Source organism: Halichoerus grypus, chromosome 8 (assembly GCF_964656455.1).
Source record: "Halichoerus grypus chromosome 8, mHalGry1.hap1.1, whole genome shotgun sequence".
Classification (NCBI taxonomy): domain Eukaryota; kingdom Metazoa; phylum Chordata; class Mammalia; order Carnivora; family Phocidae; genus Halichoerus; species Halichoerus grypus.
The window spans coordinates 141,365,051-141,386,488 of record NC_135719.1 but is presented as its reverse complement, the minus strand read 5'-3'; the positions used below and the strand labels follow the sequence as shown (position 1 = coordinate 141,386,488).

Here is a 21,438-nt window from a genome sequence, read left to right as displayed (position 1 = left end):
GGCTGGTCAGCTCAGGGGTTGGGAGGAGCTCCTCAAGCTCCCGGATGGCTTCTGACATTTCTGACTAAAGTAAATGGCAAAATCCTCATTCCCTGAAAAATCTACAAAGCTCAAAGACAGGTTTCCAGTCAGAAGCCATTCTGTGAAAATCCTAATGTAAACACCAAGAAGCAGAGCTCAGCGAGCTCTCCCCATGATGTAAAGTCACCCAAACGTTTCATCCTAAGACAAGACGCAAAAGGTAAAACTTGGTAAATTACTTCTCTTTTCATTCATTCATTCATTCATTCACTCAACAAATATGTACCAGGCCAGAGGTCGATCACCATTCCATGGGGGTTTCTTAGTTGGGGTTCTCCCAAAAGCAGAGCATGGGACGAGGACTCAGGCAGGTGATCTGTTTGGGACGTGAGCCCAGAAGGAAGAAGGAGGAGCTGGTTAAGCTCTTAACGTTGTGGGCTACAGGGCCTCAGTCCACGGGGGACCCTCCTCAGACACCATATAAAATGAGCCTCAGAACTGTCCCCAAAGGGATGCCTGGGTGGCTCAGTCTGTTAAGCATCTGCCTTCGGCTCAGGTCATGATCCTGGGGTCCTAGAATCGAGTCCCACATCAGGCTCCTTGCTCAATGGGGAGCCTGCTTCTCCCTCTGCCTGCCACTCCCCCTGCTTGTGCTCTCTCTCACACAAATAAATAAATAAAATCTTAAAAAAAAGAACCGTCCCCAAAGAAGGAGAAGTGGGGGCACGTGTCCACACTCTGCCCTACGGTTCAGATCGTTCTGGAGGTATCAATCTCTTGCACTCTGGGTTTGGCCTGCTGGGTGGGCTGCCTCAGCTCTCGGGCAGGAAAGCAGAGAGGACCAACTCAGTAGGGAGAGGAGAGGGAAGGGGAGGACCCCAGCGTGCAGACCTGTCCCTCGTGGCTGTTCTGAAACCAGGGAAGTGCTGGGGGATGTGGTGCAGGATGCAGGAAGTGTCTGCTCCAGGACCCACGCCCTGCCCTCAAGAAGCTTCTTGGGCGAGGAGACACGTACTAACCAAAGGAAACAGGTAGAACCCGTGTGTGTCAGAAGGCAGTGAATCTTAGGGAGAAAAAATAAGTAAGGAGAATGGGTACAGCCAGCAGGCATGGGCGGTCATAGGGGGTCTAGTTAAAAAAGTGACATGTGAGCAAAGACTTGAAAGGGGTGGGCCTTGCTGATGGTGGGGAAGAGTCTTCTAGGCCTCGGGAACAGCCAGGCCGCGGCCCTGGGGCACCTTGAACCTAGAGTTTGAGAAACAGCGAGGTCGGAGGAAGGGAGGGTAATACGAGAAATGAGAAGGTAATTTCTGGAGGTGAGGGAGACCCTTCCCCAGAGGCCCAGTGTCACTTGGTTTGTGAGTCACCCTCAAATATTTATGGAGCTCCTACTACATGTGGGGTGCTGCCGAGTGCCTGAACTCAAAGATGACTATAACAGAGCTCCTGTCCCCACGGTGCCCACAGGGAGGAGAGGAGACAGCCTCAGTTAGATACGGTAGCTGTGACGCTTGCCCCACACTAGCATGGGGACCAAAGTTTTCCACACTTTATCTCTAGGATTCCCTGCTATAGCCCAGCAAGGTGAATAGCAGCATCCCTGTTTTAGAGTCAGGGAAGCTGAGGCTCAGAGAGGTTAAGGGAACTTTCCAGATTGGACCCAGATTCAAGTGACACCAAAATCAGAGTTCTTTCCACGAAGTCCATGCCCTGCACATCCCTGACTGTGCATGTCCTAATAATTAGAGTCCAGTAGGATGGGTAGCATGATGGAGGGGTGCGTAAGACCAAGAGAAGGAAGACAGGGAGGATGATGTGGAAATTAGCCAAGCAGACCAGAGGGAAGGGGTTATGGGCAGACAAAACAGTGTGGTAAGCAGAGCAGAGAGATATAAAGCAGCAGGACTGGCCCCGGGGAACTGCGAAGATAAAGTACAAAGGGGTGAATGAGTGGGGATGGCTTGCAGGAAGGGCCAGGGGCTGCAGGGTGGTTGGTGCTATGTTAGGGAGTCTTCTGGGAAGCTTTAAGCAGGGAGGAGAGATGCCCCTATTTGCAGTTAGAAGACATGTATATTTCTCCTCCCTCTAACACGATGTGAGATCTTGGACAATAGGACCTAGCTTCTTTATTCTGTTGGCTCTTGCATGTCCCAGCATAGGTATGCTCAGCTGAATTGAAGAAATGGCATCAGTTCTCCTGGCTGGGCTGGCATTTCGATTTGACTGGCCTGGCCAAAGGGGTGGTGCACCAGTCAATTGTCTTCTTGAGTCATCTCTGTTTAGAACTTTTGTTGACATAGGAAAATGGCACTGGGCCAGGCTGGGCTACCAAGCATACCCAGTCCTGACAATTTTTTCCGAAATTTTAGTCTTTTCTTAGTGTTTAAGAAAAGATGACAAGGGAGGGAAGATGCAGATGGTTTTAAATTCAAGTTTAGAATCTGGACTTCTTTCTGATTCTCCTCCATGTCCAAACATCTAGCTCCAAGGGATTTAGACCAAAATATTCTTGGGGAAAGAGTTCATTCAGAGTTTGGGGGCAAGGCAAATCTGCCCACCTAGCCCTACATAATGAACCCTGCTGGCTGGGGTGCGGGACCAGCCTCAGAAGGCCCAGTGAGGTCTTGGACAAAGTCTAGGGGAGATTGGGTTCCCCTCCCCCACTGGTCAATCAGGAAGACGTCCTCTCTGGACAGAGTCACAGCTGACCCATAAAACCTGACATTGACAATTACATATTTAATTCAAGCTGAAGTAATGAACAACTTGGACAATCCCGATGTCTTTTTCAATAATTGTGTGTTTATATACAACATTTCAAAACATAATTAGCCTGCATGATTTCGTGGTTCAATAATGAGTACTGGTAAAGCATTTCCTTTGTTTTCTTTGTGTTTCATTCAAAAAAAGATCCCTGATGCCAATGAGCATTCTTATGAAAGGGCAGCGTCTTTGCCCCTCTATCCTTTGGAATAATCAGAGATGGCCTTTTTTGAGCAGTTACTCTGTGCCAGGCTCAGTGTTTAGATGAATTATCTCAGTTAATTCTTCCAAGAACCCTGCAATCTAATTAGAGTTGACCTTGAACAACACAGGTTTTAACTGCACGGATCCACTTATACACAGATCTTTTTCGATAAATACGGTACAGTATTATAAATGTATTTTCTCTCCCTCATGCTTTTCTTAATAACATTTTCTTTGCTCTAGCTTACTTCATTGTAAGATACAGTGCATATAACACACAAAGTATGTGCTAACTGACTATTTATGTTATCGGTAAGACTTCTGGTCAATGGTCAGTTATTAAAAGTTAAGTTTGGGAGATTTTCGGCTGCTCAGGGGTTGGCACCCTTAACCCTCCTGTCGCTCAAGGGTCAACTGTATATCTGAATAGTGTTATGATTCCTGAAAGACAAGGGAAAAGAGTTAGCTTTAAAAGTTAGGAAATCCTTCAGGGGTGCCTGGGTGGCTAAGTGGGTTAAGTGTCCAACTCTTGGTCTCAGCTCAGGTCTTGATCTCAGGGTTGTGAGTTCAAGCCCCACAATGGGCTCCACACTGGGTGTAGAGCCTACTTAAAATAATAAATAAATAAATAAATAAATAAATAAATAAATAAATAAATAAAAGTTAGGAAACCCTTCAAAGATCAGATGGCTAGAAAGGATTAGGTAGTCTCCCTCCAGAGCCTGTGCCCATGGCCAGCATCAGCCCTTCCCTCCTAGAACATTCCTGGATTCATAGGAGAGTGGCAGCCTGAGGAAACTCATCTGCTTGCTTAAGGAACCACTCCTTTTAGTTCCCCGCAGTTCTACAGATGTTCCAGATATAAAATATCCTGGTTGCCACGGTGTCCTGCTTCATTTGATACATGTGGTCTCCACCTCTAGAGACCAAGGCCTAGGTGCCCCAGAAAGAGGGGCCTGAAGCAAAGAGTAAATAATAACACATTTTTTGAGGGGGGCATCCCAGGTCAGAAAGAGTGAAGTAGGCAGGCAGGCAGACAGGGAAGGAAGGAAGGAAAGGAAATCCAATGCGGTGTGTCCACTCAGCTGGCCAAAGCTTTGCCAGGGAACAGAGCCAACTGCTCAGTCACACTAGATAGATTTGAGAAGGCTATATGGAACCATGGATGGGGAAAGGGAGATGGATTATCTACCAGGTCTTTCCAGACCCTGGTCTCTCCTTGATCAAAGTTCATACCACAGGGAGTTACCTCCACCACACGCATAGGTTGTGCGCCTGGGCCCCTCCCGACGGCAGCTAGGGCATCAGATCCCACTCCCTACAGTGTGGAGCTCCCTCTGAGTATGGGATTGGACTCTGGTCAGGCTGGGCTTGGCCTCCACGGCTGCTGGCGCCCCACCCAAGGTGGACATGAGACACACCACACTGAAGCTCAGCTCTACCTGGAGGGAGGCTGACATAGCCATTGGTGTTAGGACATGGGACGATGGTGGTGATGGCCACCCTCTCCACTGAACAGCATGGTGAGACAAGTGGAGCCAAGGAAATACAGGGAAGTATATAAACAGCATCCAAGACAGTCTGCCCCTTGCATTATTCAGAGTTACCTCCTCCTATGATACTTGGATCTAACTTGAGAACAAAATGTCATCAACTTGAGAGTGAAGGTATGCATTCAAGTTTTGAAGTGGTTAATCGTAACATCCTAAAAAGACACAAAGGATTAGCAAGCCAAGCTGTGGCCCCATGCCGGAGCTGGTCTTAGGGCCATAATTGACATTCATCATCTCCCCCCAACCCACACTTCCCATTCCAGATATCTATGGCCGGCTCTTCAGCTGGTCTGGGCTTCTTCCCTGGAAGCTCTGTGTGTGGCAAGTGTCCTTCCATGGTCATCTCTGAGGAGATAAGCCTGGGTGAGTACCAGTTTGGGTGCCGAAACAAAATACCACAGTCTGGGTAGCTTCAAGAACAGAAATTAATTTTCTCACCATTCTGAAGGCTGGAAGTCCCAAGATACAGGTCCGGCAGAGTCGGCTTCTGGTGAGAGCTCTCTTCTTGACTTGTTGACGGCTGCCTTTTCTTCACGTGATCTTTCCTCGAATAGGGGGACAGAGAGAGTGCAAGAGCTCTGATTTCTCTTCCTCTTCTTTTTTTTTAAAAGATTTTATTCATTTATTTGACAGAGAGAGAGAGAGAGAGACAGCAAGAGAGGAAACACAAGCAGGGGGAGTGGGAGAGGGAGAAGCAGGCTTCCCACAGAGCAGGGAGCCCGATGTGGGGCTTGATCCCAGGACCCTGGGATCACAACCTGAGCCGAAGGCAGACGCCTAACAGACTGAGACACCCAGGTGCCCCTCTTCCTCTTCTTATAAGGACATGAATCCTATTGGATTAGGGCCCCATCCTTATGATCTCATTTAACCTTAATTTTCCCCCAAAAACCCTATCTCCAAATACAGTCAGACTGGGGGGTAGGGCTTCAACCTACGAATTGGGGGGAACACGTTCAGTCTACAGCACCGGTCATACTCTGCCCTGTGCCCACTGTGTAACCACAAGCCTAGATCCTCATGGCAACCAAGGACGATCAGCCTACCGGTGTAGCGGGTCCTCTGACGGCTGCCTCGCTGGCATGAGGAGCCTGAGGCACCTGGTAGTAGTTCCAGCTCCTGGTCTAGGGGAACCCTTACTGTGTTCAGAAGCACAGAGTGGCAGTTGGGCTCAGAGGAGCCGATCCTACTTCCGCTCCCAGATTTGTGTATTCTAGCTACTGGAGACACGTCTATGGAGTCACACTTCATCTAGGAGAACAATGCCCCAACCCGGCAAGCCACTGTCTCCTTCAGCACTGAACCTTCAGCAGACCATGTCGTCATTCCAGAAACACTAGGCTGGCCACAGAGAGAGGCTGGTGGACCTCCACAGCATGCATCATCCTGTCCAACTAATTGCCCAGAGCCTCCTTGGCAATGATGCTCTCTGGTGAGTATTAATATGGGGCAGAAACACCCACACCTCTTGTGACTACTCCCACGCGTTCATGCCCTTACTGTTTACCTGACCTCTATGCCCCTGGATTTCTACTCTCATTCTTTGCATGCTCCTAAACACTTACCCCAGCGCAGGAGCCAGTATATGTCTGCACTTCTCGCCCCTTCTCCTTCCACCCTTGAATGCAGATGTAATGCAACAGTGCCGTTTCCAACTAGCACCAACATATTGTGTTGACCTGGGTGTAAATGAGGTCCTGGTCCTTTCTTCCTCCAATAGACTGGCATACGAAAGCCCCCTTTTGAGACTCTGGGTACACATGAAGGAAGAACTTCCACAGAGGTGGGTGAGAAAAGGATCTGGGGCACCTGTTTAGGTAATTTACCAGTTCCTTCTGGACCTGTTAGAGCCTGGTCCTAAGCGTACCACGCCTATCCCATGTCAGATCACTGCAGGGTCATGCCTGATCTTCAGACTCTGGCGTTTGCATGCCCTTCAGAGGAACCCAGCCTCCCTTTCAATCAATGGGCTCTGCGCTGTGAAAAAACTCAGATAATTTTCCATTGCTGATGTCATCTTTTTGCTCTAATGCTCTTGATTATTTTAAAGAAAATTCATACAAATTGAGCCATAACCTTGTCAACTCTCTATCGATCTCATCCCTAGCAACACCATAACCTACTAGCCATTGACATAGACACCTATGGCTCAAGGTACCCTAATTGCTGCTCCAGCTTTGCTTCCCACTTGGTAATTGGGTCCCCTTTGCCTCTTGTGACCTACTAGGCCAGCTGACCCTTGATAGCAGCAAGTCGATGTCGCCGCCATGTCCCATCATCGGAGCCAGCCTTCAGAGGATTGCCACCACTGAGCTTCTCAAAGATCCTGGTGCTTTCCCCATTCCCACTAGGCCTTTTCTTTCTGGCTCAATGGAGGGAATGCCCTTGGGGCCATCCCAGGAGACATAGCCAAGTGGTAGATTCTTGGGTCTGATGATTCTAATATTCCCAGCTCTCTCTGGGCCTTCTGTTCCTTTTTCAACATTGTGCCAAAGAAGTTCTGGCATCTCACCTTATTTCCTATCGGCTACCGTCATGAGAACAAGCACCCTGTTGCAAGGCAACTGCAGCAATTAGGTCATCGTTTGCTCTCCAGGCCAGGAGGAGCTGTTTCATTCTGACAAAGGGGGAGAGAGGTGCTTCTACCAGCCAGCATATATAGGGAGATTTGGGGGGTCCAAGATTTCAGGGCTTGGCACCCAAATGTCTCTACTCCAGATCACAAGGTCCAACTCTTTCCTAATCAGAGCCCGGACGTGAACATAGGACACCTGTGTGGCTGCAAGCTTAGTCTCCCTTTCCAGCTCGGCCACCATACAATCAGTACCTGAGCGTGATTTTCAGTGCAGTCTGTTTTGTGGCCGTCAAAAGATAAGAGTGACCTTAAAGCATTCACCAGCATGCCTTCAGTTGGCAAACGGCTTCCGTGAGCCTGTCATCGTCTCTCCGAAGAGACGATGGAGGTTTCCAGTACCATCAGAAGCCATCCAACCCCACAATCCTTATGAGGATCACTTCCCTCACATTGATCAAGTGCGACAGCCACGTGACCTCCCAAAGCCTCACCTCCTACCTGCATCTCATTCCAAGTAGCTGCGGGTGAAGCTTTAGAAATTGTGATGTCACTATATGCCCCGTAGGACCCTGTTTGCCATCAGTAATGGGGCCCCTATTGCCTTCAGACAGATGGGAAATCCAGCTTCCACATCCCATCCTGAAGATCTGCTTTCTGGGGCCACTTGTGGTACCAACTGTCTACAGTTCCTGGGGACACAGAGCATGAAGCGGTGCTTGCCTGCCGATACTTTATTGAAGGGTATAACCCTCAGGTAACAAAAATAAGGAGGAAACGGGAGGGAAGCAAGTAAAGAGGGAAGGAAACACAGGGTTGTATGCTTTTGAGCGGGCCGCATCTTCAGAAGGAAATACTACCAGTCATGTCTCCCAGCCATCTCCTGACAGGCCAAATGAGACCACTGCACTCCAGGGACCGGGTCTGTCCTCTTGTCTTTCATTGGTCAAAATTTGCCCCGAGGTTCAACTCCCCTGCATTTCTGAGTAGAGTTACCTGGCCCCCTGTAGGCAGATCCCAGGTACTGTGGTGTGGGTTGCCATCTGAGTCCAGAAAGGGTGAGAGGAGGCAGAGCACCACCGCCCTCCCCGCGGTCCTGCCAGGGCTTGAGGGGGCCCCGTGACAGAGCCTGGTCTTCACCATAAGGCTGTGGTATTCCCCCGTGTTAGGAGGGCCAGCAGGCTGTGGGGCCAGGTGATACCCCAGAGGTACACAGATTGGGTCCAGTCCGGGAGTACTGAAGACCAGAATGTACAATACAGGCTTTTCTTTTTCTTTTCTTTTCCTTTTTTTTAAAAGATTTTATTTATTTATTTGACAGAGAGAGCAAGAGAGCACAACAAGGGGAGCAGCAAAAGGAGAGAGAGAAGCAGGCTCCCCACTGAGCAGGGAGCCCGACGTGGGGCTCGATCCCAACACCCTGGGATCATGACCTGAGCCGAAGGCAGCCGCTGAACCGACTGAGCCACCCAGGCGCCCCCAATATAGGCTTTTCAACACGTAAAACCTGCCCAGGTCCTATCAAAGAACTGAACTGCTGTCTGGGGGTCAGGACTTCTGAAACCCAGGTGAGCAGCTGTGGGATTCTGGGCGAGCTCCTCACGTCTCCGAGCCTGTCAAATGAAGCAATTACCTTTACCTCACAGAGTTGTGAGAAGTGCATTAAAGGGGCGCCTGGGTGGCTCAGTTGGTTGAGTGCCTGCCTTCGGCTCAGGTCATGATCTCAGGGTCCCGCGAACGAGCCCCGCATCGGGCTCCTTGCTCCGCAGGAAGCCTGCTTCTCCCTCTCCCACTCCCCCTGCTTGTGTTCCCTCTCTCACTGTGCCTCTCTCTGTCAAATTAATAAATAAAATCTTAACAACAACAAAAAAGAAGTGCATTAAAATGTGATATAAAGAACATTTTTTTAAAAAAGATTTATTATTATTTTTTAAGGGGGGGGCAGAAGGAGAGAATCTCAAGCAGACTCCCCACTGAGCAGGGAACCCGGTTCCCGCCTCGCTCTCACGACCCTGAGACCATGACCTGAACCGAAATCAAGAGTTGGATGCTTAACTGACTGAGGCACCCAGGCGCCCCAAGGACATTTTTGAAGTGGTAAAGAGCTCCATATATAAACATGTCAGGTTGTTGTCACATCTAAAGATTGAAATCACGAACTGAACAAAATACCCTGACTGGCTTCAGTAGAAAGGCATTAAGATAATCAGTGTTCTTTTGACCTTAGCTGACAAATAGTGGCTCAATTTTGTGACTCATTCTTCTGCTTCAAACTCCCAGTGAGAGAAAGTCACCCGAGAAGTCCCCTCTCCAACATTTTCTTCCGATGCATCCTCCCTCCAGGATGGTCCCTCCAGAATGGTTTCCTGTTCCCATGTTCCCAGCCTCAAATGCTCTGTTGGGCCCTTAGTAGGTGTTCACAGACACTATGTATGGAATGAATGAATGAATGAGTGAGTGAACAGGTATCTCCACATCTTTGCCCCAGGGGTTCCCAACACTTGAACTACTCCCCCACTCCCTGAAGGTCATTTTACCCTGGAAGCCTTGACTGCCCCCTCCCTCGTCTTCATTCCTGTCCCTTGCTTACAGTGCAGGCCCCTTTCTCACACCACAGCCCCAGAGGGCAGAATGGCTGATTTCCTGATCTGTCTCCCTGACCGGGCCCCCAGCTTTTTCCCAAAGGCCCAGAGTCCCCCATTCACAGCTGTCCCCCTGCATCCCTGGGGCTCAGAAGTGGCTTACAGAATTTACACGGAGAGCAGTCTTGCGTCGGCACTCTGCACGAAAGAGGTCCCTGGGAAACTGGTCCAAAAACTGTCTGCGGAGCAGTTGATACTTAGAGTGTGTGTTGATGTCACTTAGGGTGCCCACAGAGACTGAGAAAAGAACTCAATAAATGTTTCCTCAGGGAATAAACTATGGTGTCTGAATCCCCACTCTTAGTCCTCGGCCCTTGGTTCCCTCCCTCGCCCAACCTAAAAATAGGATTGTCCATGCCTCGGGGACCTTCTGGAAGGCCACTTCACACAGTCAGAGCGCTTCCCAAGCACTGCCACCCGAGTTGCAGAGCGACTGCGCATACCTGCGGTGCGGTCGGGGAGGCGGGCGGGGGGCAGCGGGTTTGAGAGAAACGTGGCAGGCTACTTCGCGACCGACTTGTTGATAATCTTGCCTCCGACAGAGGAGTTGGGCACGGCTGGGGTGGAGACGTCCTCCTCAGGGCCCCAGGCAACTCCCTCCAAGACGCAGCGTGTGGTCGGAGAGGTCCCCGGGCTGAGACCACAGAAGGGACAACAGGGCCCTTGGCTCCGGATGGGGCGGCTTGCACCTTGGAGCCCCGACACCCGGGGGGGGGGCTGCCGTTCCGAATGGGGCGGGGGAGGGGAGACAGTCCACAAGGATGGAGCGCAGAAAAGGGTCTCCGCGAGTCGGTTCTTGCCCCCTTCCTGCCGCCGCGCAGAAACTTGGGGGGAGGGCAAGCGCGGAGTGACCCCCTGGAGCTGGGAGTCTTCTTCCTCGCGGGTGAATAAATAAATTATTAAGCGCCCAATACACAATAGCCTCGCTAGATGGAGACGAGGAATCACTGCGGCGGCGCTGGCGGCGGCGGCGGGGAGCGCGGGCGGGAGCGCAGCCCGGGGCGGGAGGCGGGCGAGGCTCTGGCGAGGCTCACGTCTGTTTTCCTTTTTCGTGCATTATTTATTTCGCCTCCGCCCGCGGCCCTGCTGCCCGAGCGGGCGCTCCCGGGCAGCGCCTCCCGCGGGCCGGCGTGACGGGCGGGGAGAGCTCGGGCACCCCCGCGCCCCGGGCAGCCGCGCGGCGCCACCGCCAAGGGCGGGGATCCGGGGAGGCTCGCGCCGCCGGCTCCAGGCGGCTCGGAGGAGACTTTCCCCGCCCTCCCCTCCGCCTCGGCCGCCCGCCCCGGCCCCCGGCGCGGGGTGCCGCCCTCCCGGCCCGCGCGCGGCCAGGAGCAGCCCGGAGCCGCCGCGCCCTGCGCCCCGTGCGTGCGCCCCGCGCCCGGCCCCCGCTCGGCAGCCCGCTCGGCCCCAGCCGCGCGCAAACTTTTGCTCCAGTGCCGGGCGCTCCTCCCCGGCATGTGAAGCCCCCGGGCGCCCGCGCAGTCGCCAGGGTGAGGACCGAGGCCCCGCCTAGAGGGCGGGGGACCGGGGAGGCGGCTGGCTTTAAATGGGGGCCGTCCGGCGGCTCGGGAACAGTCTGCCGCGGGGGGAGCGCGGACCTCCCTTCCCCGCGCCGAGGAGGCTGGGGCCGCCGCCAGGCAAGGTGGCGTGAGGCGCTGGAGAGGTGCGGGCGGAGAGGGAGACCGGGGCGGGAGGCTCCCGCCCTGAAGCCGGGAGGCCGGGGCTCGGGAGAGCGCGCGAGGGCGCATGGGGTGCGCCCGGAGGTGCCTGTGGTGCGGTGTGCGCAGTGAGGGCCGGCGGGGCAGAGAGGGTGCGCGCAGCGTGTGATTTCCTGGCGCTGTGCTTGCAGGGTCAGCGAGTGTGCGGGCAGGAGTCGGTGGGTGTGCACGGCCGTTTGTGTGGGTGTGCAGGCGGGGTGAGAAGTGCCCGCCGGGTTTGAAGTGTGCTCACAGTGGGAGTGAGTTGTGCATGGCTGGGGAGGTTTCTGGGGGAGATGCACTGGGCTCGGTTAAGTGTGCTTGGCTGTTTCTGGAGGTGTGCATGGAGCCAAAGTGTGCACGCAAGATTCTGGGGGTGTGCACGGAGCCAAGGGATACACGTCAGGTTCTGGGGGTGTGCGCCAGGGTTGGGGGTTCTGGGATGCCGGCTTCTGTGAGTGTGCACCAAGGGTCAGCGAATGTGCAAGCTGGAGTGAAGGGGCACTCTTGGTTTATGAGGGTGCCCCAGGGTGCGGGGCGTGCCCGCCCAACCCGGACGGCTACGTGTGCGGGTGCGCGCGGGCGATGGTGCCCGCGCGGCGCCCGCCTGACCCGGGCTTTGCTCCCCTGACAGTTCGCCCCCGAGAGCGCTGGTGCCTCGGGCCGAGATGCTCCTCCGGGACTTGGTGCTGCGCCGGGGCTGCTGCTGGCCTTCACTGCTGCTGCACTGCGCGCTCCACCCTCTCTGGGGCTTCGTGCAGGTGAGCGGCGGCGGCCGGTGGTGTGGGCTTGGCGGGCTGGAGGACCTCCTCCCGGGCAGGACTGGGGGGGGGGGCGGTGCGGTGGCACTTCACTCCCACGACCCTGGCTTCCTGCAGCCGCCCCTCAGGTTGCTCCTGGGGAGAGCTCAGGACAAGAAAAGGTGCATGCCCTCCCACTCTCCCTACCCCTCCATACTCTGGCCCTGAAAAGATCTGGAAAAACTCTGGGGCAGGCCTCAGTCCTGGCCTGGCAAGGCCTGCAGGACAGGGCCTTGGAACAGAAAGGGCTTGGGAGTGCCCTCTCGATGATAACATTCTGTTGCAGAAATGCAGGGAAAGAAACCTTAGAGCTTCTACAAACTTAAGAAGAAAATGATCCCAAGAATTATACTTTCTTTATTTCCCACCAGAATCACTAGTAAACTTGTACTTAGCCTTCTTAAACTGGACTTAACCACGGCTGGGGCTGTGTTTCCTGGAGGCAGCGGAGTTGGGGATGTGGACAGGTTGTGCCTGGGGGCCCCTAGTGGAGATGTAGGAAGAAACTGTCCATCTGTAAGGATTGTCTGGGGCTGGAGCCTTCACCCTGGGCCCCTCGAGACCCCAGGGCACAGGCCAGGGGGCCACCAGCTGGAGTGACTGCTGTTAGGCTCAGGGAGAGGGTCAGATGGCATGGCCCCTGGTACCTTCCAGAATGTCCACGGTCAGTGAGTGGTACAGCGGAGTGGTGATGTGGACTCTGGTGTCAGCTCTGCGTTTTAAGCCCCACTTCTGCCCCTCACCTGCTCAGGACTTCAGGCCATGCCTCTCGGGGCCTTGCTTTCTTGTTCCTCACTGTGCCCTTGTAAGTACTTGATGAGATCAAGCAAGTAAAGATGGCTTTGCACAGCGCCTGGACCATAATAAACCCTCAGTGGTGGCTGCGGCTGTCATTGTCGATACTAGTAACAGTCACGCTGCTCCTCTATCTGGATGGCCAGCCACTCTCTTGATCACGACAGAACCTGTGGGACGTTTTTGAATTTTCAGCGGTTCCACAGGCACTGGAGGACATTTTTACTGTTTTGAGCATCGACATCCCCAACTCTGGAGGTTTCGCGGTTTCATGTTCTTCTGGTGGCATTTTGGGGGTTGGGGATCTTTCAGATGGTTGCCCTGAGTAGGGGGCGGTCAACCAAAGGAGAGGGGATAGGGTGAGACCCCTTGCCAGTCTGCTGCGGTCCTTGAGCTGCCCTGCGCGATGGGGCCCCGCTGGAAATCAGCTGTCCGTCCTGCCTGGATGGTGGCCTGGGTGACCACCGGGGAACACCAGGGGCTCTCAGGCTGGAAGGAGCATGCTAGTTGAGCAGGTGGGTCGGCCAGGCACCCCCCCACCCCCCCACCCAACCGCAGCCCCAGCCCCAGGCTCCTCTTCTGCTCTGGCTTCTTTGGCTTCCCTCTGTCTCCCTCACGATTGTTTTCCTTCCGGAATTGACAGCTTTGTTTAATGTGTGAAACGGCAGCTATTAAACTCCGCTGTGCCTCCTCAGGATTCAGGATTGTGTCACTTCTAAACCCTTGGGCGGCTTGGGACCAGCTTCCCTCGTGTAACTTTTAGTTGAACCTCAGATGTGAAGTTCACTTCATTTTTCTATTCATCTGTTTACAGTTTTCCCTAACACTCCTAGAGAGCAACGTGCTGTTGTCAGCCTCCGAGGCTGGCATTCTGTGGCGTGAACCAGCAGGATTCACCCAGCAGACCCACTGCCTCCCCACTGTCACCACCAAAAGAAGTAATTTTGTGAACGCAGCTCAGTTTTTTAGCAATGTCCTTCAGCCAGGCAGTGCTCGTGCTTGCGGGCATGCATGCGTGTGTATGTGTGTGTGTGTTTCAGATGCTGTTACTCAATACAAGTCAATTTTCGTGAAAATCAATTAGAAAAGGAGTCCTCCAGACAAGTAAAATGGGCAAAATGTTGGCAGGACGCTCTGGAAGAATTAATCTACAAATGATAAGGGCCTGAGAAGCCAAGGGAAGAGGGGCTTTGGAATGGATGGATCTGGTTTTTAAGGAAAAGAGCTGACTCCAGGAGAACAGAGGGAAGAAGAGAAAGATACAAGTGCATGAGGGCCATGTATTTCCCTCTAAGCGGAGAGATTGAAATCTGCCACATCATAGGAGTTTCTTGAATATAGAGAAAGAACTCAGAGCTATCTGTGCTTCCGTAAGCATTTTGCCGGAAGAATCCCCCAAAGTTGTAAACACCTGCAAGAGTGAGACCAACATATCAAAGAGCTGTAATTAATAGGTTAATTGGTGAAGCAAGAGACCTGTGGTCCCCCACGAAGCACCAGGTTCCCACCTTGAAATCAGCCTGAAGCCTCTGGCTGTCGCCCAGAGGATAAGAAACATAATCCTTAAAGTTGGATGACATTTAAATTGCCACAAGGTTGGTGGGGGCATTCCCTAGGCTCCCCCCTTTCTTCTTTAATATGTCTAGAATTGAGATTCTGAGCTTTTGTGATTTAGGGTTCTTCTAAGTTCACTTCCAGATGATTCCTTTTTTTGCAAGCAAAGAGGATGACAGGCTGGCAAATTTATTAGGTGTGACAGGAGTGTGTCTCATCAAGTTACTGTGGTGCTGGCCTGTCTCCATACAAGATGCCAGAAGCCATCATCTTTGTGGGTGTCCTCCAGGGAGACAGGCTGTGACCCGGGCCAATGGGTCTCTGTGTGCTGAAGGCGGGGCACCAGCAATGCTGAGCTCCTCCTATGATCAGTCACTACAGCTTGGCTTATCTTGTCAGTAGCATCTATTGGGCACCTACTGTTTGCCAGGCCCTTTGTTAAGTGCAAGCGGGGAGCGGTCCCTGGCCTCGTGGCACTGACAGCCTGGCGCTGGAGAGAAAATGAAGCAATTATAGGCAAGAGAACTCAGCAGGAGCAGTCGGCTTGGGGACGAGACCTGGTGGGAGAGTCAGAGAAGGCTTGCAGAGGTAGTGCTGCGGCTGAAGCATGAACAAGGACAAGAGAGGAGCAGGCTGCAGGCATGAATGAAGTGTCCAGGCAGAGGGAGTAGCCCCGAGGCCAGAGGAGAGAACGGGGCGTGGGAAGAACCCAGGGAGGGAAGTCCCAGGTGAGGCCACTGTTGTAAGCCCCTAACATAATGCCTTACAGTTTGGACACGATCCCGAGGGCTATGGGAGCCGTTGAAGGTTTTAAGCAAGAAATGACATAGTCTCCGCCTGGCATTTTAGAAATCTCGGTCCAGGCCCAGCAGAAAGATGGATTTGGGGCAGCAGGGGTGAGGCAAGGGGGCAAAGACGCTGGGGAGGGGAGGGTTGCCAGATTTAGGCAGGTAGAGATGTAGGACATCTAGTTAAATTTGAATTTCAGATAAACAATGCCTCAGGCTTTAGTGTAAGTATATACCATCCAATATTTGGGATATACTTATACTAAAAATGGTTGTTTCTCTAAAATTTAACAAGATGCCCTCTATTTTATCTCATAATCCTAGGTGAGAGGCAGGTGCTGCCCAGTGGAGATATGACGGTGTCCTGGTTTAGGGTGGTAGCAGTGAGAATGGGGAGAAACTGATGGGCACAGGGACTATTCAGGAAGGTAACACCCACTGAACCAGAAAGCTGCACTGACTGGTCAGGAGTGAGTGGGAACATGGAGCACCATGGCCGCCGGACCACAGTGGCAGGTACCAAATCCAGGTGACTGCGGGACTCACCTGTGCCTTAGCCCACTCTCCACGACAGTAGCATCGACAAGATTCTGGCCCCAGGGATGCTGCAGAGCAGGGGCGGGAAGGCAGGGGACAGCAAAACTGGACGAAAAGTGGCCGCAGGAAGTCATGATGTCAGCTTCTGTTCTGCGGGCTTTAGGCAAGTCGTTGACCTCTCTGAGCCTCTGCCCCTGCTTAGTCAAGTCCAGCCAAGAGCAGGTGGCTTCAGGGAAAGTTCCTTCTCCCTGTGGGACTCCCCAAGATACAAACCAAGCAAGCCAGGCGTTGAGACGAGCTCTCAATGCTGAGGTCTCCTCTCGGCTGGTCTAAATACAACACTGCCAATCCACAGAACCCCCAACTGGACCCAGAGTTGGGGAGCAGAATAGATCCTGTGTTTCTCCACTGGTGGGCAGACCATCCCCCAACACATCTTTTCATTGTGTGCCAACTGAATGCAGGGCCCTGTGAAATCTTAGTAGGTTACTTAGCTTCGCTGGGCCTGTCCTCCCCCCACCCCCCATAAGCGTCAATGATAAGCTTGCCTCTCTCACTTATCCAGCCATGGCTCACACACAGTAGGGCTCAGGAAGGCGCACTGGGTCAGGACTCAGGAAGCACAGACCCACCCGCCTGCCTGCCCCGAGACGCTCGAGGCTCAGTGCAGGGAGCAGACATTACAAAACAGGGGCAGAGTGCCCCAGAGATGACAGGGTGAGGCAGCAGCCCTGGGCAGGTGGATCCAATGTGATGGGTGGGGGGTGGGGAACGTGGGGTTCCGGAGGTTGGCAAGTGGATCAAGGTCTGAGTAACCAAGTGTCAGTTAAGAGCGGCTCAGTGGCCACACGCTTGCGCTGGACCAAACGCCAGTGAAGGACCCCAAGTGGGCCCCCCCAATCAGGGAGAAGGATAGACACTCCAAATGGGATACTTCTGTAAGGGTGACTGGTTACACAGATGTGCACAATCCCATTCCAGTGGGGCCATTATCCGAGAGACGAAGGAACCATGGATTTTTTTTAAATGCCATGCACTCCGTTGTTCCCTCCCCCTTCAGCCTTGAAACTTGGCCCCGGCTTCCCTGCCGATAATTTTATTGCTTTAAACTCTCGTATCCATCGGTGCCCTTATATCCTCTCACAAAAATGGGTCATCGTGTTGGGCCAGGTTAAGCAGACGTGCTCCTCTGGAACTCTCGCATAAATTGCCCCTCGGAGAGGGTCCTTGGTTTGGCCGTAGCATTGCTTGACGTTTGCACTCTGGTAGAGTCCAGCAGAGAAGCGACCTCGGAGGCCAGCACTGGCAGAATGGAGTCTTCGAGCAACCCCCCGTGGTCTTAGAAGGTCGGCCCCTGGAGGAGGGTGGCACGGGAGGAGGGCAGCTCGATGACCGCAGGGGAGCTGACAGGTGCACTGGTGGAGAAGCTGGTGGGGGTACCACGTCTGCGCAGGGAGTTACGCATCCCCATCAACTAACTAGGAGAGGCTCCCCATCCGAGGATCTGCTCTTCCAGGTGGGAGATGAGCTTGCCTTCGGAGTTTGAAACGCAGTCAGTGGCCCTTTAAGAACCCTAAAAGGTGGTGAGCAGCGGCTTCGGCTTCTCGGCCTCGTAGATAGTAAGTTAGGGGCTGTAAATCAACCCACCTCTTACTGCCATCACCCAGTGCTCATCACCCAGCCTGTTCACAGCCGCCAAGTGTGAAGGGAGCATTGGAGCCCCAGGGGCTCTCCCTGCCGGCCCAGGACAATACGAGTGTTGGAGGGGCAGCACTGGCCTCCAAAGGTGGTCTATAGCGTGCCCTTCCCAACGGCAGGCCGCAGGTGGCTAGCTGCAGAGAAACTGGGGTTCTGGGTTTCTACTCCCCCGAAAGGACAGCCAGAGACATTACTGGGGGCTTCATTGAGGTGGGGATGCCCACCAACTCCTTCCTTCATGCCTTTATATCCCCTTGTTCCCTGAGACAGGCACAGAACCCTAGGCTCGCGGGTTAGGGCACTCTGCCCTGGGGAGGGAGGCTGACGGAGTGTCTAAACCAGCAGTGCTCACGTGGGCTGTAGAGTAGAAGTCTAGCCTGGGAAAGTTACACAAAATTTTGATTTAATCGGTCTTAGGAAAGGATCAGGCATGAGTATTTTTTTTAAAGCTGCCTGGGAGATTCTCATTTGCAGTCAGGGTTGGGAACTGCTGGTTGAGCCCAGCCCCATCCTGGTTGACAGGTGAAGAACTAAAGACTGGTGTCGAAAAAACACCAGATCAGGAGTCAAGAGGCATGGATTCTGGTCCAGTTTTTAATACTCATTCATTCATTCACCAAATATTTATTGGATGCCAGGGATTCCCTTAGTGGGTAAAAATAAAAAGCTGGGCCCTTACCCCTACAGAGCGTCTAGTCCAATGGTGCAGACAGGTAGGAATCAGATAATCACCCAAATGTAGATTTTTGACCCACAGAGTGCAGCCTGGTGCCAGGAGAGCCTATAAAAGGAGACCTGACCTGGTCAGAGGTGCTTCCCTGAGGAGCTGATAGCCAAGCTGAGTAGTGGACCAAGTCAGAGAAAGGTGTGGGAGAACATTCTGGGACAGTGGAGCAGCATACGTAAAGGGGGATGGGGGGTGGCCAGGGTCCAGGGACTAGAAGAAGGGTGTTGAGAGCAGAGCAGAAGCTGAGAGCGTGGAGTGAGGTGGGGCTAGAAACAGCGTCAGGGGCCTCTGGAGCAGGGCCCTGTGGCCACGTGAGCTCCTGAGCTGTGGGCAGGGACCCAGGGATTGTTAGGAGGATGCAGAGGGTTTGGTCCGGTGTGTTTCCCACAAGACCACTCGGGCTGCCTTTGCTCACATGGCCGGACTGGGTAAGGTTCCTCCCTCCAGATGGGGGGCACCTTGGCCCTGAGTGGACATAGGAAGGCTGTCAGGACCTGTGGGCAGAGAGAAGGGGCGGGCTTGGCCTTGTGCTGTAACAAGGAAGACTGCAGGAATGGTTGGCTCAGGTTACTGAGGAGGTAAAATCGGTATCCAGTCACTGCCCGGGTGTGGGAACGTCGGGCAGCCTGGGCCTCAGTTCCCTCATTTGTGCGCTAGGGAAATTCTGAGAGTTAACCGTAAAATTTTTGTCTCCCTCTCAGTAGCCAGGTCATGGGCCACGGTCTCACAGCCAGTCCCTGGCAGAGCTGGGAATAAAACCTTGGTCTCTAAACCCACCAGGCCGGCCTCCCACAACACTGTTCCCTTCGAGCCACCCCGACTCCTGCCTTCCTCCCTCGGTGGCCTGGGGGGAGGATCCCGAGTTCCAGCCTGGCTGGGAGTGGGTGGGGCGGGCCCATTTCTGCTCCCTGCGGCCTCATGCTCTTCTCTTGGGCACCTGCCCGTTTCTGCAGGTGACGCATGGTGAGCCCCAGAAGTCCTGCTCCAAGGTGACCGACAGCTGTCAACACATCTGCCAGTGCCGCCCCCCTCCCTTGCTGCCCCCACCACCGCCGCCCCCACCACCTCCCCGACTCCTCTCCGCCCCAGGTAAGTAAAGGCTCACTCCGTTTCTGGGGTTCTCTTTGTGTTTTCCGGGCCCAGGAAGAACCCGTGAGCAGAGCAGAGGACAGCCTTGCTTCCTTTGTAATTTTCCACTGCCCAAGCAGGAGGGAAGCCAAGGCCCAACTTTTCCCTGCAGTCTGCAAAACGCCTTTCCCACAGAATGTTCCTGCGAGATGGAGGAGGATGTTTCTCCCCCGGTTAATCAGATAAAAGTCAATCTCCATTTGATGAGTGACTCGGCCTGGATTGTTCTGAAGGCCAGAGCTTGGAAGGGGGGCAGCCACCGGGCTGGCCTCAAAGACCCCACGGGTCCACATGCTTTCACTTCTCTATTTTAATTCCCGCGTGAGGAGGCAATTGGTAACGAACCAAAGTGGAGGCTCTTACTGCCATTTGCGGCGAGTTCTGCTAGAAACCTCCCTTTCTCTGGTTTGCCTGGATTTCATCTACGAACAATTTGATTGCCTGGTCATTCGAACAAAGGAGGGTTTCTTTAGCCAGAAATGGCCTCATCCTGACTCAGAGGGGTTAAGTTTCCTGCTCACAATCGATAGTCGAGAAGGTCTCTAACAAGAGATTCTGTATTTTGGATGGATCACTCCAGGGTCGGCCTCTAACACTGCCTGTGATGGTGCGGGGATCTACCTCATTAAACACATCTCCATTGAATTATTTGGGGGCGTATTGTAAATAACCTTGACAATGCTCATTCGCCGGTAGACTGTGTGTTCAGGCTCTCGGTGGCCAGTCAGTGATGCAATGTTCTGGAGGATCTTTGCGGTTCAGATGCATTTCTGCGTTTTGTCTGCTAGGCCCTTACCTGTTTCCATTCGTGCTGACACCTGTGGCCCAGTGTTTCTCCAAGTGTGGCCCTTGCCATCACTTGAGGCGTTTCTTTTTTAATTTATTTGAGAGAGAGAGAGAGCGCGCACACAGGAGAGAGTGTGGGGGGAGGGGCAGAGGGAGAGAGAGAATCCTCAAGCAGACTCCCCACTGAGTGCGGAGCCCAACACGGGGCCTGATCCCAGGACCCTGAGATCATGACCTGAGCCGAAACCAAGAGTCTGTCTGCTCAACCAACTGAGCCACCCAGACGCCCCGAGGCATTCCTTTTAAAGTGTAGTTTAGGACCCACTTCAAACCCACCGAGCCAGTGTTTGGGTGAGGCTTAGGAATTGGCATTACAAGTCCAAAGATGATCCAAATGCAAGTTAAAGTCGAGAAGCTTGGCCTGCTAGGCTGTCTGCTCCAGGCCCCTGCAGGACCCGGTAGCCCGGATGCTCACCTCCTCCTCTCTCCTGAGGGGATCCCTGAGCTGTGCTGTGGGGACCAGCCTCGGGCACCTGCGTCTGGAGATCATTCCCCTCCCCCTTCCCTTCCCGCTGTTTGGGCTCTGGGCCTTTGTGGTCCCCAGATATGCTTGCATCTGATGGGTCCACATCCCCCCCCGTGCTAACCGAACTTCTGTGCCAGACACAGAGGTGAAAGACCGTTCTGGTCTTCTGGGGTCTCTCAGCCTCAAAGGGAAGGCCTTAGTGTCAGCAATCCCTAAAAAGTGGCCCAAGAGAGCACAGGGGGGCCTTGAGATCTTTGAGCAGTTGGGCCACAATAGACAGCAACATTCACCTGGGCCTTCAGGAATAAATAAGATTGTTCTAGGTTGAGAAGGAGGGTCTGCGGGAAGGACATTGGGCAGAAGGAACAGCATGGGCAGAGGCTTGGAGGTCTGACTTTGTGAGTCTCGTCATGGGAGCCAAAAGCCCTTTGGTGGGTTTGAAAGAGTGGTCAAGGGGCGGACCGTGAGGGTGTCATGTGCCTGGCTGAGGAGATCACATTGCATCCTGTGAATCATTGTTTGCCAAACGTGATTCATCATCTCCGTATACGTCCTGTCATTTGCCTTAGTTTTTCTTTAAATAGACTCACTTTTGTGTTTATATAAATTAATTTCCAAAGGAAACTTTATATAACTACCGTCAATGA

At 53.4% G+C, this 21,438-nt stretch overlaps 1 protein-coding gene across 2 annotated transcripts in view; it reads left to right on the top strand.

The window, feature by feature from the left end:
* Positions 1-11,316: 11,316 nt before the first annotated feature.
* Positions 11,317-21,438, top strand: part of PRIMA1 (proline rich membrane anchor 1) — a 58,867-nt gene continuing 48,745 nt past the window's right edge. Inside the window, exons 1-3 of one of the 2 annotated variants that reach the window (XM_036071058.2) lie at positions 11,317-11,418; positions 12,087-12,213; positions 19,305-19,440. In XM_036071058.2, the coding sequence (XP_035926951.1) occupies positions 12,121-12,213; positions 19,305-19,440 (229 nt within the window). In that variant the 5' untranslated portion in view covers positions 11,317-11,418; positions 12,087-12,120. The remainder of the gene's footprint in view (positions 11,419-12,086; positions 12,214-19,304; positions 19,441-21,438) is intronic. The other variant, XR_004910520.2, reaches the window with a different exon arrangement.